This window comes from Bacillus rossius, chromosome 1, assembly GCF_032445375.1.
Source record: "Bacillus rossius redtenbacheri isolate Brsri chromosome 1, Brsri_v3, whole genome shotgun sequence".
Taxonomy (NCBI): Eukaryota; Metazoa; Arthropoda; class Insecta; order Phasmatodea; family Bacillidae; genus Bacillus; species Bacillus rossius.
The window spans coordinates 71,935,018-71,949,489 of NC_086330.1; the positions used below are offsets into that span (position 1 = coordinate 71,935,018).

Sequence of the window (14,472 nt, forward strand, 5' to 3'; positions counted from 1 at the left end):
AATTTCCCTTACATGAACCCTTCTTTTAAATTGTTATTAATTTGGTTGTTTTAATTAACAAAATAATCAAGTGTTTAGTTAGGCGCATTGCCACACCCGGCCGGGCGCTGTTGTCGTCGCGGCGTTCGTTGCGGTGCACTTTCTAACACTTTGTGAAGATCACGCTCGGGCGTGTTCGACGCACTTCGGAGCCCGTGTTGTTGTGGCATAACGACCTTTGCGGACCAGAGGGAGCACCGGCGGTTGGCGTCAGTAGTGTGTAGTTTTGAATAATTTTTTATAGACTATTGTTTTATTTACATTAGATATGAAATTTAATCTGAAATTCTTTATTTAAAAATATATATTATTATTTTAAGACCTTTTGCTGTTAGGAAAGAATTTATAATTTAAAATTAAAATTAGAAATATATACTACTTTCAGTGTTTTTCTTCATGCTTGTGTTTTGAAAGAAATAAACTAATTGACTATCGGCAGTTGGTATTTGTCTCCTGATTTGTCCACATCATACCTCTTCACGGCTTTGGCCTATAGGCAACATGGCATCTCAAATTCAATGGTTAACGAAAGCAGAAGACATAGCGGATCAGGTAAAATTTTGATAGTCATGAGAGAAATGCGTTCTCTTTTGGTTTGTTTGCAATTAAGAACTTACTTATTTCATATCTTAAATATTACGTAGATTGTTCTCTTTTATCCTGAGTTTTCGGTTATTGTATTAACCTACTTAACGACTTCAGTGTAGTTCCTCAGAAGCTCTGGTATAACTAGCTGTATTTTTGGTGTTGCAGGTTCTGAGGCACAGTAAACATTTCTTGCCAACGGTGGCCAGGTTGTGCCTTATCTCTACCTTCTTGGAAGATGGTATACGTATGTGGGTCCAGTGGATGGAGCAGGCCGAGTATATGGACATGTCTTGGGGCTGCGGGAAGTTCTTGGCCAATTTGTTCGTTATTATCAACTTATTTGGCCAGCTAGGAGGTTGCGTCATGGTGTTGGGCCGATTTCGAGTTCCAATAGCTTGTGGCATATTGTTCTTCATCGTCGTTTTACAGGTGGGTTGAGTTATATTTTGTGTGACAAGAAGATGGTTTACTTACAACTGTCTTGAGCAAAGATTGGTTGACGATTCCAGTTACAAAATAAGTTGTGTGTCGTAGCAGTTTCTTAAGGTGGTTATGTTCAGTTGCAGGTCATTATTTTTATATTTAATTTTTATCTTGGTTAAACTTGTACACTTTTTAAGTGGCAGAATTAAAAAAAAGGGGGGTTGTCTTTAAAGTCGGTTTACGGAAGATAATTTTACGTGATAACGTCATAAGAAAACACTGATGAAAAATTGCATACTTTTTAATTTATTATTATTATTACTTAACCTGCAATTGGGCTTTCACCCGGTGGCAAGAACTCCCACTCACTCCCCTCTCCCCCCCCCTCCATCAGCTTTCTCCTCAGCTCCCTCCCATCCCTGACCTCCACCATTTCCTCCCCCAGCCCATTCCACTCCCTCCCCGTCCTCACCAGGAAGGTGTTCCGCCCTCTCTCTGTCCGCCTCCACACCCTCTGGAGCTTACATCTGTGGTCTCTTCGTCCTCTGTACTCCCCTCTATGTACTTTGCTTCCCAATTGCCCCCATCCCCCTTCCCCCTTCAGCACCTTGAACATCCTGACCAACCTTTCCACTCTTCTTCTCCTCTGTAACGTTTCCCACCCCAACTCCTTAATCATTTCCGTTGGGCTATGCAGTTTCCCATCCTGCCCCTCCCTCCTTCTCCACATTCCCATCACCCACCTAGCCGCTCTGCGCTGCACCCCTTCCAGCTCCTTCACCTCAGTCACCAGGTAGGGGTCCCAGACCGCCGCCGCATACTCCAACATTGGCCTGACCAATGTGGAGTATGCCTTCTCCTTTGTCCTCCTCCCAGCTCCCTGCAGGGTCCTACCAAGCAACCCCAGCGCCTGCCTTCCCCTCCTGACCACCCCCTCTATGTGCTCCGCCCATCCTAGGTCATTTTTCAGTGTCACCCCCAGGTACTTATATCCTGCTGCCTCTCTTATCTCCTGCCCCTTCCAGTAATATACATTTCGTGTGACTTTCCTCCTCTTTGTAAATCTGACAACTTTTGTCTTACCAACATTCAAGGACATTCCATTTTTCTCCGTCCATTGCTCCAACCTTATCAAGTCCTCTGTTAAACATCCCCCTTCCCCCACAACCTCATACACTACACAGTCATCTGCAAATAGCCTCCATCTGGCTTTCATGCCCTCCCCCAGATCGTTTATCATAATTGTGAACAACAGAGGCCCCAGCACACTCCCCTGTGGCACCCCCGACGTCACTTCCCCCTCCTCGGAGCTTTCCTCACCCACTCTCACTCTTTGTCTTCTATTCCTCAGGAAATCACCCACCCAGTTTACCACCCTTCCATCCCTCACCAGCAACTCAACCTTTTCCATTAACCTCCTATGGGGGACCTTATCAAACGCCTTTTCAAAATCTATAAAGATTGCATCTATCTGCTTCCCCCCGTCCACCGCTTCCACCAGGTCTTCCAACAGCCCAGCCATCTGGGTCTCGCATGAGAACCCCATCCTGAATCCATGCTGCCTGTTATCCACCCACCCCAGATCTTCCATTTCCCCCTTTACGTACCTTCCTACCAACCTCTCCATCACTTTTCCTACACAGGACGTCAAACTGACCGGCCTGTAACTTCCTGGCTCCGCCTTATCATTTCCCCCCTTGTAGATGGGAACTACCACTGCCTCCTTCCATTCCATTGGTAGTTTCCCCTCCTCCAGAGACTGCTTGAAAACCTCCAACAGGTACTTCCCAATCTCCCTATCACCCAACTTCAAATGACTATTCCCTATACCATCTGGCCCAGCTGCCTTTCTCCCTTTCAACCTCCTGATCACCTTAATTACATCTGTCAGTCGCAGCTCAAAGGCCTTCCTGCCCATTAAACTGTCGTCCTCTTTACCCTCCCATGCCTCCCCCTTTGTAAATACTGCCAGATATTGCTCCTGCAGTAAGTCTGCCTTTTCCCTGTCCTCTGTATATTCCTGCCCCCCTCCTCCTCTGAGAACCCCTATTCCCTCCTCACCCTTCACTCTTCTTATGTATCTGTAGAGCTCCGCCCCATTTACCGTCCCCCCTTCCCCCATCAGCTGTTCCATGTAAGCATCCCTTGCTTCCCGCGATTTCCTCCCTAGTTCCTTCCCAAGCGCCTTCATTTTTAAATATTATTTACAGTTTTTTGCAGATTTAATTTAAATAATTTGTTTAAATATAATCACGAACAATTAGTTATAGAAATAAACTGAAATCAAATCAATGTCAACAAATTGTTAATTTCAAATGACGAAATTGGACGAATAATCAAATTTTTTAAATTGCTTTTAAAAGGCCCGCCTTAACCTGTTTGATGTTATAGAAGATTTTCTCGCACGGTGGTTGGCCGGTTTTGCATGCTCGGCTCACTCGAAACTTGACAATGAGTCATGCTTTTTTGTGCGTGCAGCTGGCATTCATCAATTTATAAGACATTACGTCAAAAATTTAGAAAAAAAAGTGCATACCTTTTGCATAGTTAGCAGGAAAAGCTTATTTTTGATGTATTTGTGCAGTATGGATAAAGAGAACCAAATGGAATAAGTAACTGAACTTTTTTGGGTTTAAAGGCAATGCTGTTGGCAATTGCATGGTATGGTTTAAATTTCTTTCAGAATTTTTTTTTTTTTGATTGCTTTGTAATATCTTAAAGGTTTTGAGGATTTTAAAAGTCTAGGTAAATTTAAATATTTCTTCTGAAGTAAATTAAACCATATCACATAGTAACCAGTAAAATTGACTTTAAACTTAAAAAGTTACCTAGTTTAAATTCCATTCATTCTCCTTATCCATGCTGCACAAAAATGTTAAAAAAAAAAAAAAAGAAATAAAGCATATCTGCTAGCTAATGATGCAAAAAGAATGCAATATGTATATTTTTCATTTTTTAAAAGTTTTGTCACTCAAAGAGTTTGCAAGTTTAACAATGTGGAATGTGAAAATAACAGGGGTGCCCACAAGTGGGGATAACGACGCAGACTGCGTCATTAAAATTTCAGGGGGGGGGGGGGGGGGGGGGGGTTTGTCAAAAGACGAGAAAATAAATAAATATATATATATATATATATATAATTTACATACTTATAACTTCTAATGTGAAAATACGTTTCTGGTGCTTTGATAATTGAAAGGGATCTTGTATATCAAATTGGCAACCCCGCACTTTCCTCAACAAAAGCAGTTTGGCATGTGTCGGTTCAGGATGGTCCCTATCCCCGCTTCGACAATAAGTGCACACACGCATATGACCAAAATTATTATTATTAAAAAATTAGTTTTAATTAATGCAAAATGTGACAAAAGATAATACTAAAAAAGTATAATTTTATAAAATCATTGAGAAAATGGCTCAAAAAATTTTGCGGGTGGGGGGGGGGGGGGGGGGCATCATTAGGTTAGGGGGGGTGAGTCATAGTGTTTGGGGGGGGGTGGGCACCTCTGAATATAAAATAATGATCCTAAACAAGACATACTCATAAAGCCCAGATACAATCAACATACATATTTCACTTACACAATATACTGTTATACATAACAGTTAAAATTCACGTCATTAAATCTGACAAGCTACAATCATACATTGTGATAAGTATTTATAGAAGTCTTTTATTAGTATTAAGTTCCCTTCACTCTCAGTTTAAATCTTGGTCAATACTATGTTATTTATAAAACTGTAATATAATTTTGACCTTATATAAGTTTTTAACATTCTACTTCATTGTTAATTTGAGAAATTTGTTTAATACATTAAAAAAAGTGTGTTAACTAGATTGTGCCAAATACAGCCAAGTTGCTGTGCTTGTTTTGTGGTTAAATGTTTTCTGTGGAAGCACCCCCCTTTAAAGAAAGGTTTACACCCAAAAATTGATTTATTGAGTTTCTGAATTTTTTTTTTTTTTAACAATTATTGTATCATTGGAACCAATAATTTTTAAATTATAACTTTAGACAGGTTTATTCTTCAGAAGTTATGATATGTTCCACACTTAACACAGTAATTCATGCATTCAGAGCAATTGTGCCAACTTTTGGAAAAATAATTATTAATTTTACAGCAATAATACACATATCTAATAAGTTGTTTATATTTGTTTATTTGTTGCCTAATAATGAAAGATTGATGACTTTAACGTCATGGTAAAAGTTCCATATTGCATATCCAAGCCAGTCCCTTGATCCTAATGGCATGATCCTGAATAGGCCTACATTGATCCTGAGGTAAATGATGTTTGCTGTTTTAATTCTGTACATTGAAAGATCCTGGATACATCAAAAATTGTGATGTAACAATGAATTATGATCCCATTAGATCAAATAAAAATCCAAAAATGATTTTTTTTTACTTCCTAGTTTATTTTTATTGTAATATTTTTATGTCCAAGATCTTTTGATGTACTAAATTAAAACAGCAAGCATCATGTACCGCAGGATCAATTATATATGATCATGCCATCAGGATCTAGGGTAAACTTGTATCCGTGATAACAGACCTTTCGTTGATTTTTTTTAGATATTAAAAATATTATATATATAGTTTTAATTAATTGTAGGCTTTATGATTTTTTTTAATGTAAATTTTAATTCTGGTACTAGCAAAGTAGTATTTTTTTGGACAAAATTGTTTCTTTGCAGTTTGGTACGCTGTTTGAAGCTTCATTAAAAATATTTAAATATTTTTTCTTGTGTGACTATCATTGTATGTAGAACGGTCATTTGAGTGGATTCCGCTTGTGCGACTATGTTAGGAGCTGCGGATCGGGGTTGTTCAGGACGTTCCCTGGAAGTTCTACTTAAGTGAGTAATCATAGGTAGTTGTATCTGGTACTATCGGTAATCATGACATCTTTTTGCTAGGTTATGTTTTACACACATGTTGGTGATTGTTTGTAAGTGAAAAGTTGGTTATGTAGGTCAGCAACATTTAAAAAAAAAAACTATCAAAATTGTTTAATTTAGTTAACTTAATCTAAAAAACCCATCACATGATATTACCTGACAACCTTTTGCACATTAAAAAAATAATTAATGTGAATGACTTGAAATATTGGAATGCAAGTCCACAGAATGATCAAAAATAAAAAAAGGAGCTCAATAAATCCATTTTCTGGTGTTTACTTTTTTTTATATTTGACCCCTACTATAAACAATTACAGTTTTGTGTTGAGTAAGTGCTAAGAGTGTTACACTCCAAAGACCTTCGGACTAGCTCAGATACCTATTTCACGTTTTGGTCTTTGAAGGGTAACTCACAGGATACATTTGCATATTCGGATGCTGAAAAAGTGAGGTTATGTTTCCCTCAGAATATTAGTTATGGGCGATTTTTGAATTTCAATTATGTCTCTCGTACACAAAATGTTTTTTACTGTTTATTTACTTATACCTTAAGAATTCATGAGACATTTGCCGCCATCTTGCGACTACAACATTTACAAGTTGAAACAGTATTTTCCTTTCTCACAACAAATAAGCTTCATTAATTTGAATCACGTGCTGAATGGCCGAAAATTGAATATTAAAAACAGTTCGAAGTTAAGTCCCGCAGTTGCATTCAACTTTTCAGTACAATGCCGAAGGACAATGTCCTCGGAAACAATGATGAATTTTACTAAGTCATGTTTTGGGCGATAACCGACGACTGTAGTCACTAAATTTTAATTTATGTCCAAAATAACGAAAATAAGGTTGATTATAAACCGGTGACGCCCGGACCATAGCAGCGAAATTGATTCTTTAAATCTTCATAATGTTTTGAGCCACCTACTCGGTCGCTGTTCCGTAGATGACTGTAAAACCAAAATGACACACTGGTCTCAGGAGAGACCAAGGATTGCACCATGACGTAACTTTCGATCAATCACAGCACAGTATCAAACACTCCCTCCAACACCAGCCAATCACCGAACAAATTACAATACATGAAAAAACCCTGTACACACATAACCCGGGGCTTCCCTTGATCTGTCTCTTTTCAAATCCACCTCAAAATCCGGGACTCCCAGAATATTTTCTCACGCTAGTTGCTCTGTCTCCGTCTTACACCGGATGCATCATTGTTTTATCACCTCGGCGTCACTGTGTCGACGCACGCCTTTCTTTCTCACTCTAACTGTCACGCAACTGGCTCACATGATTTCATCATCCCATGGACAAAATTACAAAAGAAAAATACGTTACAGTGGATTTGCGCATATAAACAAAATATTTAAATCTTAAAAACCATTTTAAAACACATAAAAACGTAATTATTTAGGTAGAATTCAGTAAATTTACAGTTACATGGCTGTTTCATAAAAAAGCAAATAGGCTTAAACAATACACAAATATTAGAAACGGTAATTAATTGAGAGATTACATTAATAAAACATAAGCTAACATAAATATTAACATGGAAAACAATTATAAACTGTAAAATATTATCATAAAAGTTATTTGAAAAGATTCATTGTAAGTTTCAATGATTTATCAAATGTACCTCAGTTAGGTTATGATGCCTGAAAATTATTTAAACAACTTACATACTTTATTACTGTTAAAACATATTATTTATAAAAACTTCAAGAAAAATTGGGGAAGGCACTGCCCTGCAATGCTACAAGTGCTATAATTATCCATGTGTTAATACAATGTTGATTGTGTCCGGGTCTTTAGAACTTTATGAAATGCAAGTCTTCTAACTAACACACTGATCAGCACAGAATAGATAACCAACTGCAAAACTTGAAACTACGTACTAACATTTAGAATATAATTGAATTTGTCAATTCATTATTCTAAAAATTTATCAGGTTTCACTTTGAATGTATTATAAATGCATCAATTGTGTTTCACTTGATAACACTTCAATAGATAGGTAATTCAAAACAATTAGTGATAATAGTGTTTTTATAAAATGTGTAACAAAATTGATGAGTTTTAAAATCAAGATGGGAGTGCTTATGTAATTACCACCCATATATTTTGTGGAAGAAGCGGGCTAAAATCAGGGAGGTCACCAAACAGAGAAAATGGGAAAATTTGGGAAAATGTCAGAAATTTGAAAGGGTCCAGAAAAAACCGGTAAACTGTCTGAAATTTTACTTCTTTCATGGGAAAATGCTGTGTGTGAAATTTGCACAATTTTTATATTAGCCATCCATCGCAGCATCCGAAAATAATCTGGCATTCAACCTATACAGTGGGCAGCGACTGGAGTGTTCCCAGATGTGTGACGATTTTCTCTTCTCATAGACTCAGTACGTCACTACTTGGGAAGGTTGGGAAAAGGTAATATTAACCACACTCTCGCACGTTTTTGTTCTCACTTGCTCTATTCAGTAGCAGTCCTACACTTTTATAGTTTGTTAGAAAGCGATTAGGACTGTGTCTACTAGGTAGGCTATTTCTGCCACTATTCCGTTGGCTACAGAGGATGTGAAAGACAGAATCAGTCCGAAATGCAAGAAATGCCATAAAAGTTTCAAAATTGATACAATGGGTAGGGGAGCATATAAAAGCCACGCCTAATCCAAGTAACACAAATAACCAAGCAAGAAACTTGCAAGTATAATGTGAGACTTAATAATTTAGAGTTAGTCACCAACAGAAGCAGCAGACTGCCCCTCTGGCACTGTCAAGGTCAGATACGCCTCGTTAAAAAAAGTAAACATAGCTGGTTTAGTAACGTATATTGTGAAACGTCATTTCAGCACAGGTACAGTAGAGTATATTTTATCCGTACTCTATGGGATTTATCCTAGGCTCTTAACAGAAAATTCCGGGTAATAGAATATGTTACAACTTGTTTATGATCATTAGGCTATACCTTAATAGTGTCAGTATTCAGAACCAGTGTAACCTCCAGGGGTGGCTATGTCTGCATGATTACAGGGTAACTGTGAAGCTGGTTTTTTTTTTCCCCTTTAGCTCATTGTCTCATAATTGTTATATGAACTAATCATTGGCTGAAGTTTAGTGTCTGCTTTGTGGAAAAAAAGTATTACATTTTTTATGAAAGTAACTTTTTAATGACAGAGATTCTAATTCATACTAACTAACCATCATCAGACTTCATTAAGCACCATTTTTGCAATGTTTTGGGTGAAACAATATGGTGATGTTGAGGTTAGAAAGTAACTTTAACTAAGTTTCAGCATGCTGTCGATGATTGCTGACATTGACAGGATTAATCCTAGTAACTATGAGTACTCGTAATACATAACAGAATATAGAAAATTTGAAGTCAAAGTTATATTCCTGAAATGTCTTTATTGTACACACTTTCTTAAAGACGCTGCACTAGTGAGAATATTGCATAGAATAAAAGTCGTAGCAAATTGAATTACCTGTTGAAAAGGTATCTATGAATTTGTTTGTATCTGCAACATTTGTTTTAATCGCGCATGAAATAGTTTGATGCAGCCAAGATAACCGTTGTAACATTCACCATGCATGGTCAAGGAGCGAAGGTAAGTAGAGTGGATGGAAGAAGGGAAGGGTTTCTGCCATTCTCCACGTGTAGCTGATACTGTTTCTGAAAGGAAATACTGGAGCATGTAATGGCTGTCATGCCATGACATAGATAGGTTACTGCCAGGAGTTTTCTTTTTTCTTCAACCCATACACACACCTATTTAGTAAATATAGATCTCATTTGTTAACATTTTAATGGTAAAGTTCATGTCTTCAGCCTATCCAACCTTATCACTAGGGAAGAAGGGGCAGCAGTCAACCACTCCTGTCTCCCCCCCTCTTGGTAATCTTTCCTATCTCCGAAATAGTTTTACAAGGCAAAGGATATTATGAAGGAATTTTATGAAGGAGGGGAAGCTCAGGCAATATCGGACTAAAACCAGTAAGTTTTTACAAATCTAAAATGAATTGATACAATACGTGCACCAGTTGCAAAACGTTAGTTGCATGAAATGTTGCTGTTAATAGCATGGGAATTTGCACTCAAAGGACAATTTTTTTTGGGGCACAGTTCAAAGTGAGAGGTATATAGAATATGTGCCCTCATTCATCATAAAACTTGTCAAGATGGACACTTAGATTGTATGTCTTGCCAGTTCTCGGACATTAAAACTTGGGTTGGAAAAAGGAGGGGGGGGGGGGGGGAGAGAGAGAGAGAGAACCATCAACATTGCTCGAGATGTGGTCACACATGCTTACGAAACGCGTACACACATACTCTGGTTGGTTTATTTTTAGATTTCCCTCTAGCTGTCACCAGAGTCCCGGCCACTTCTTTCCCTCCTTTTCCCGGCAGCAGCTAATGGCTAACCTAGTCACACACTCTCTCCTTTCTCGCTTAGCAGTTTTTGTGTTAACTGTGTAAAAATGTATACAGCATCCGAATAAATTCTGGAAAAAATATTGTAATTTAATTTGTTTCAAAAATATTTTGGATGTTTGAATGTTCAGATAAATGTTATTCTACTGAGTATAATATTTTTTGACTTTCCATTAATGCTGATTAAGAAACCTTTTCTGTTGTACACAGCTTTGCTATTAAGCATAAGGTAGCTGCGATTTTGAAGCAACTTTTTTTTATCTTTTCAGTGTCACTGTATTTTAAATAGCTGTAAAAAAACTTACATACCTTAAATAATCACTCATGCTGTTTAATTAGCCGGTTACATACTGGCAGTGTACCTCGGGTATGGGTGTTGTGTCTTTACTGGTAAGATAGTTTGTTTGTAGGCCATCCCACTCATATTCAGTATAATTAAAACTGTAAATGCTAAAATATGTTAGGAAATAAATATATGATTTTGTTATTATTGGACAACGTAAAACTGAAATCATAGATAACAATACTGTGGATGAATACGGTAGTCATACAGTCCTAAAATCCTTGGTCCTGGAAACAATGCTTTCATACTCTGTGAATGGTATGATATTCTATGTTTCAAGACTTTCAGCACAGTTTATGCAAGATGACCTTTATGTTTCTAAGGTGTCATCTGTTTGCAGCTCAGCATTTACTTCTGATAAAGTCAGCACCATTACTTCAACTTTAGTTAGCCAAATACCAACTGGTTATGTTCCTCAGAAATACCTCGTAGTGGAACAGGTTACAAGAGCAGAAATTTTGTGGGTCCTTCACACAATTGTTAGTCATTCATTAATCCTAAAAGCAGTAGAAGGTGTAGTGGTTATGAAAATTATGTTTCCTGATATTTAGGTTGCTCCCAAAATGAGTTATCTGGTCAACCATAGCTTAGCTCCATTTTTGGAAAAAGAGCTCCGAGAGTATGTTAAAAAGTCATAAAAAATTGTGATGGGGGTTGATGAAAGTTAAAAAAGGTCGCTCAGCATGAACATTTTGATGTTCATGTCAGGTTAGTACTAGGCTGTTGTAAGTTTACCAGACTTTGAAGAAGTAATGACAAACATTTCTATATTTTGCGCGTACTCATCAGATACCTTACGGTCCAAAAGAGCCAGTACTCTCTTGTAGGCATACATAGACTGTTGGCAATATTGCGCTGTATACGTGTGGGTTACTTTGTTCATATCCTTTCGTTTCACAAAACTACTTTTGACCCAGGGGTTCAGTTAAATGTTGACTGTTACTGGTAACGTGGAAATAAAATATACATTATACTTGACATTAAAAAAAACTATTTTGATTGACTTTGACAAATGAGAATTCTTGATTTACCTGTTAGATCGGTGTTGATAGCAAAATCAGTGTCGTAATTGGGGAGAAGAGCCCAAGCCTTGACTCAGCCTTGACAAAGCCTTGACAAGCCTTGACTCAGCTTTGACAAGGATTTCCTCAGTAGTGGCAGACTCTTTCTGGTACAATTTCGTAACTTTTCTCGGATGAAACTTATGCCTTCGTTTAAACTCTTTGTCCCATGTTTCCAAAGCTTTGAATTATAAATTTGGAAATTGACTCACAGCAGCAAGTTTGGTGCCGTGAATTGTTGGCTATCAAATCCGCGCTTCTACAAAGCGATCATAGTCCAGGTATAAATTTTGTTATCCTTCCGGATTCCACCCTTTCTATTGTATTCTTCCCAAATTTTCAAATCTCGCATAGGCTTAGAGATGCTCCTTTTGTTTGCAGACTTCAAATTTTTCTTTGGATGTGCTTTTGCAAGATTAACCTCCATTATTTTGTAATAGTGGAACAAAATCTGGATCTTCATTTTTTTTCTATCTGATGTGATACTTCTTCATATTCGCCTCCTTCATTGACTTTGTCGAACCAAATCAAATCAAATCATTGCATACAAAAGTATACACTGATAAAATTTCCACTACTTTCTTGTGTATTTTACTTGCAGTTTGAATGTGTTCTTTGGTTATTACTGTGGAACTTTCTGAGGTGATCAGATCTTCATTAGCCAAAAGTTGTAAAATGTAATCTAGCGCCGTTTTCAATTGTTCCTTTAATGCTTCGCTGTGAAGGCTATCACCATGTTACTACTGATGTTCCAGGCACATCAATGTTTTTACTTTTACTATTATATTTTCAATTGACTCTGTCTTTTTCACAATTTCCTATTAATCTTCTCACAAGTATTCTGGCAATATTCACGTTACTTGGTCAAGAGCTAGCAAGCAAATGAGCTACCTAGCTAGCATTGTCCCCAATGATAATCAGTCGTACATACATTTTTTTTCTACCTACACCGGGATCTATTGTTTGTATACAACTGCAAAGGGCTGCTTGAAGGTCAAATTAAATCATCTTAATATGAAGTCCTTGTGTACGCTAAAATTACAATTCCTTCTTGAAAAGTTAATTCACAATCCCAAATATTCCATGATTATGCACCTTTTAAAATAATGATTCCCTATGCCTTTGGTGAAAATATAAACATAAACATTATGCATTATTTCAATTCATTTGTGGCGTAAGTCTAGTAAAAACAAAAAGAAGCCAAATATAAAAAGGTTTCCGCATGGGGACTCGAACCCCTGACTCTCACATTTAGAATCCAAACACTTTCTGCTGCACTAACCACTGATTGGAAATTACGCCAACATAAAAGACTTGGGTATAAACATATTTGTGACAAAAATTTTATTTCCGGAACGCTTGGCCATCTGGACCTCACTTTTATTTCTAGACAAGCACTACATGTTCCTTGAATCCTGGCAAAATCAGTTATGACGAGTAGCTGATTTTCCCTTGTTAGTTGAAAAAGTAACTCTCCACCAATATCATTTTATAGATGTAACTTGGAGACATTAGAAAAATCAACTTCAGATTTAATTGATTTGTTTTGTGAAAACCTCTCTGTTTAGGTTAGCATGACTTTGTTGCCGGAAGATCTCACCAGTTGTGATTTTGTTAAGAATTACAGTTTTCTTCATCAAGATAAAGCCTAGTGCTATCATTAGCCTATGTCCACCCTTTTGTCATCTACTACAAAAGAGAAAAGACTGAACGTGTAAATTTGGTTGTAATTTCTCAGTGCACTGTACTGCTTCGAAAAAATCTTATAAACATCATGGAAAGTAAGTTTGATGACGTCAAAAAGATTCACTATTTCTCTTATGGATCCACAACCCAATAGGAAAACAGGAAAAATAGTACAAATCTGTGTTTCCAAAAAAATGATTTTAATATTGATGCTTTTATGTCATCTTTTCGCAACAGCCCGCGGGCCGTGTAGGGTATTAGCGAAACAATGAAAAAATTACCTGCCTGAACGAGTTTGCAATGCCTTTATGAGAATCAAATTTAGATATAATTTCACCTGTATGAGTGGGCAGTTCAGAACATTTTTGTTGGAAATTTTTTTTTTTTTATGTCAAGAAGAAGATTATGTAGAAACATACTTTTTGGAAAATCACCTAAACAAATCCCAAACAACACAAGGTACTCAGGAACTTCATTCTTTTATTCCCATTGAGTACATAAAAAAAATAAAAGTAATGACCTTTTTCAGAATGAAATGAGTCAACTATTGAATCAGTAACAACACTGCAAATAACAGAAATTATTTGTTACATAGCCATAATCTATGAAAACAACTGGTGACGAGCATGTGTTCTGGCGAAAGAAGAGAGTAGGTTAAGTTAAGGTTTTTCTTCTACATCCAGCTGGTCCATCAACATTCTTCTTCTACACTAGAAGACCAGATATACTATGGCTTCTTGTAACTAATGTCTTGTGTAGTGTGTACAATCTCTCTGAAAACCTTACTAGTGAAGTTTTTAAAGACTATGTAACGGTTCGTTACTTACAAAAATAAAAAGATTTAAAGCGTCTATTTTCGTTGTTTTATTTTTTCAACTAGAATGCATAAACAAATTGAACCCAATGTTTCATTCACTCGTTTCACACATATATCTGCCCGTCGAAAACTGCCCGCAGTTCACTTGATGAGATTTAAATAATAAAATAATAACG

General features: G+C 37.0%; 2 protein-coding genes across 2 annotated transcripts in view; one reads left to right on the forward strand and one right to left on the reverse strand.

Annotated features, from left to right (window-relative positions):
• LOC134529689 (uncharacterized) overlaps window positions 1-14,472 on the reverse strand; it is a 117,825-nt gene that overhangs the window by 50,399 nt on the left and 52,954 nt on the right. The gene's annotated exons all lie outside the window — the stretch shown is intronic.
• The window catches only part of LOC134537575 (surfeit locus protein 4 homolog), a 55,740-nt gene continuing 41,736 nt past the window's right edge, over window positions 469-14,472 (forward strand). The window contains exons 1-2 of the mRNA XM_063378163.1: window positions 469-591; window positions 793-1,056. Coding sequence (XP_063234233.1) covers window positions 541-591; window positions 793-1,056 — 315 coding nt within the window. The 5' untranslated portion in view covers window positions 469-540. The remainder of the gene's footprint in view (window positions 592-792; window positions 1,057-14,472) is intronic.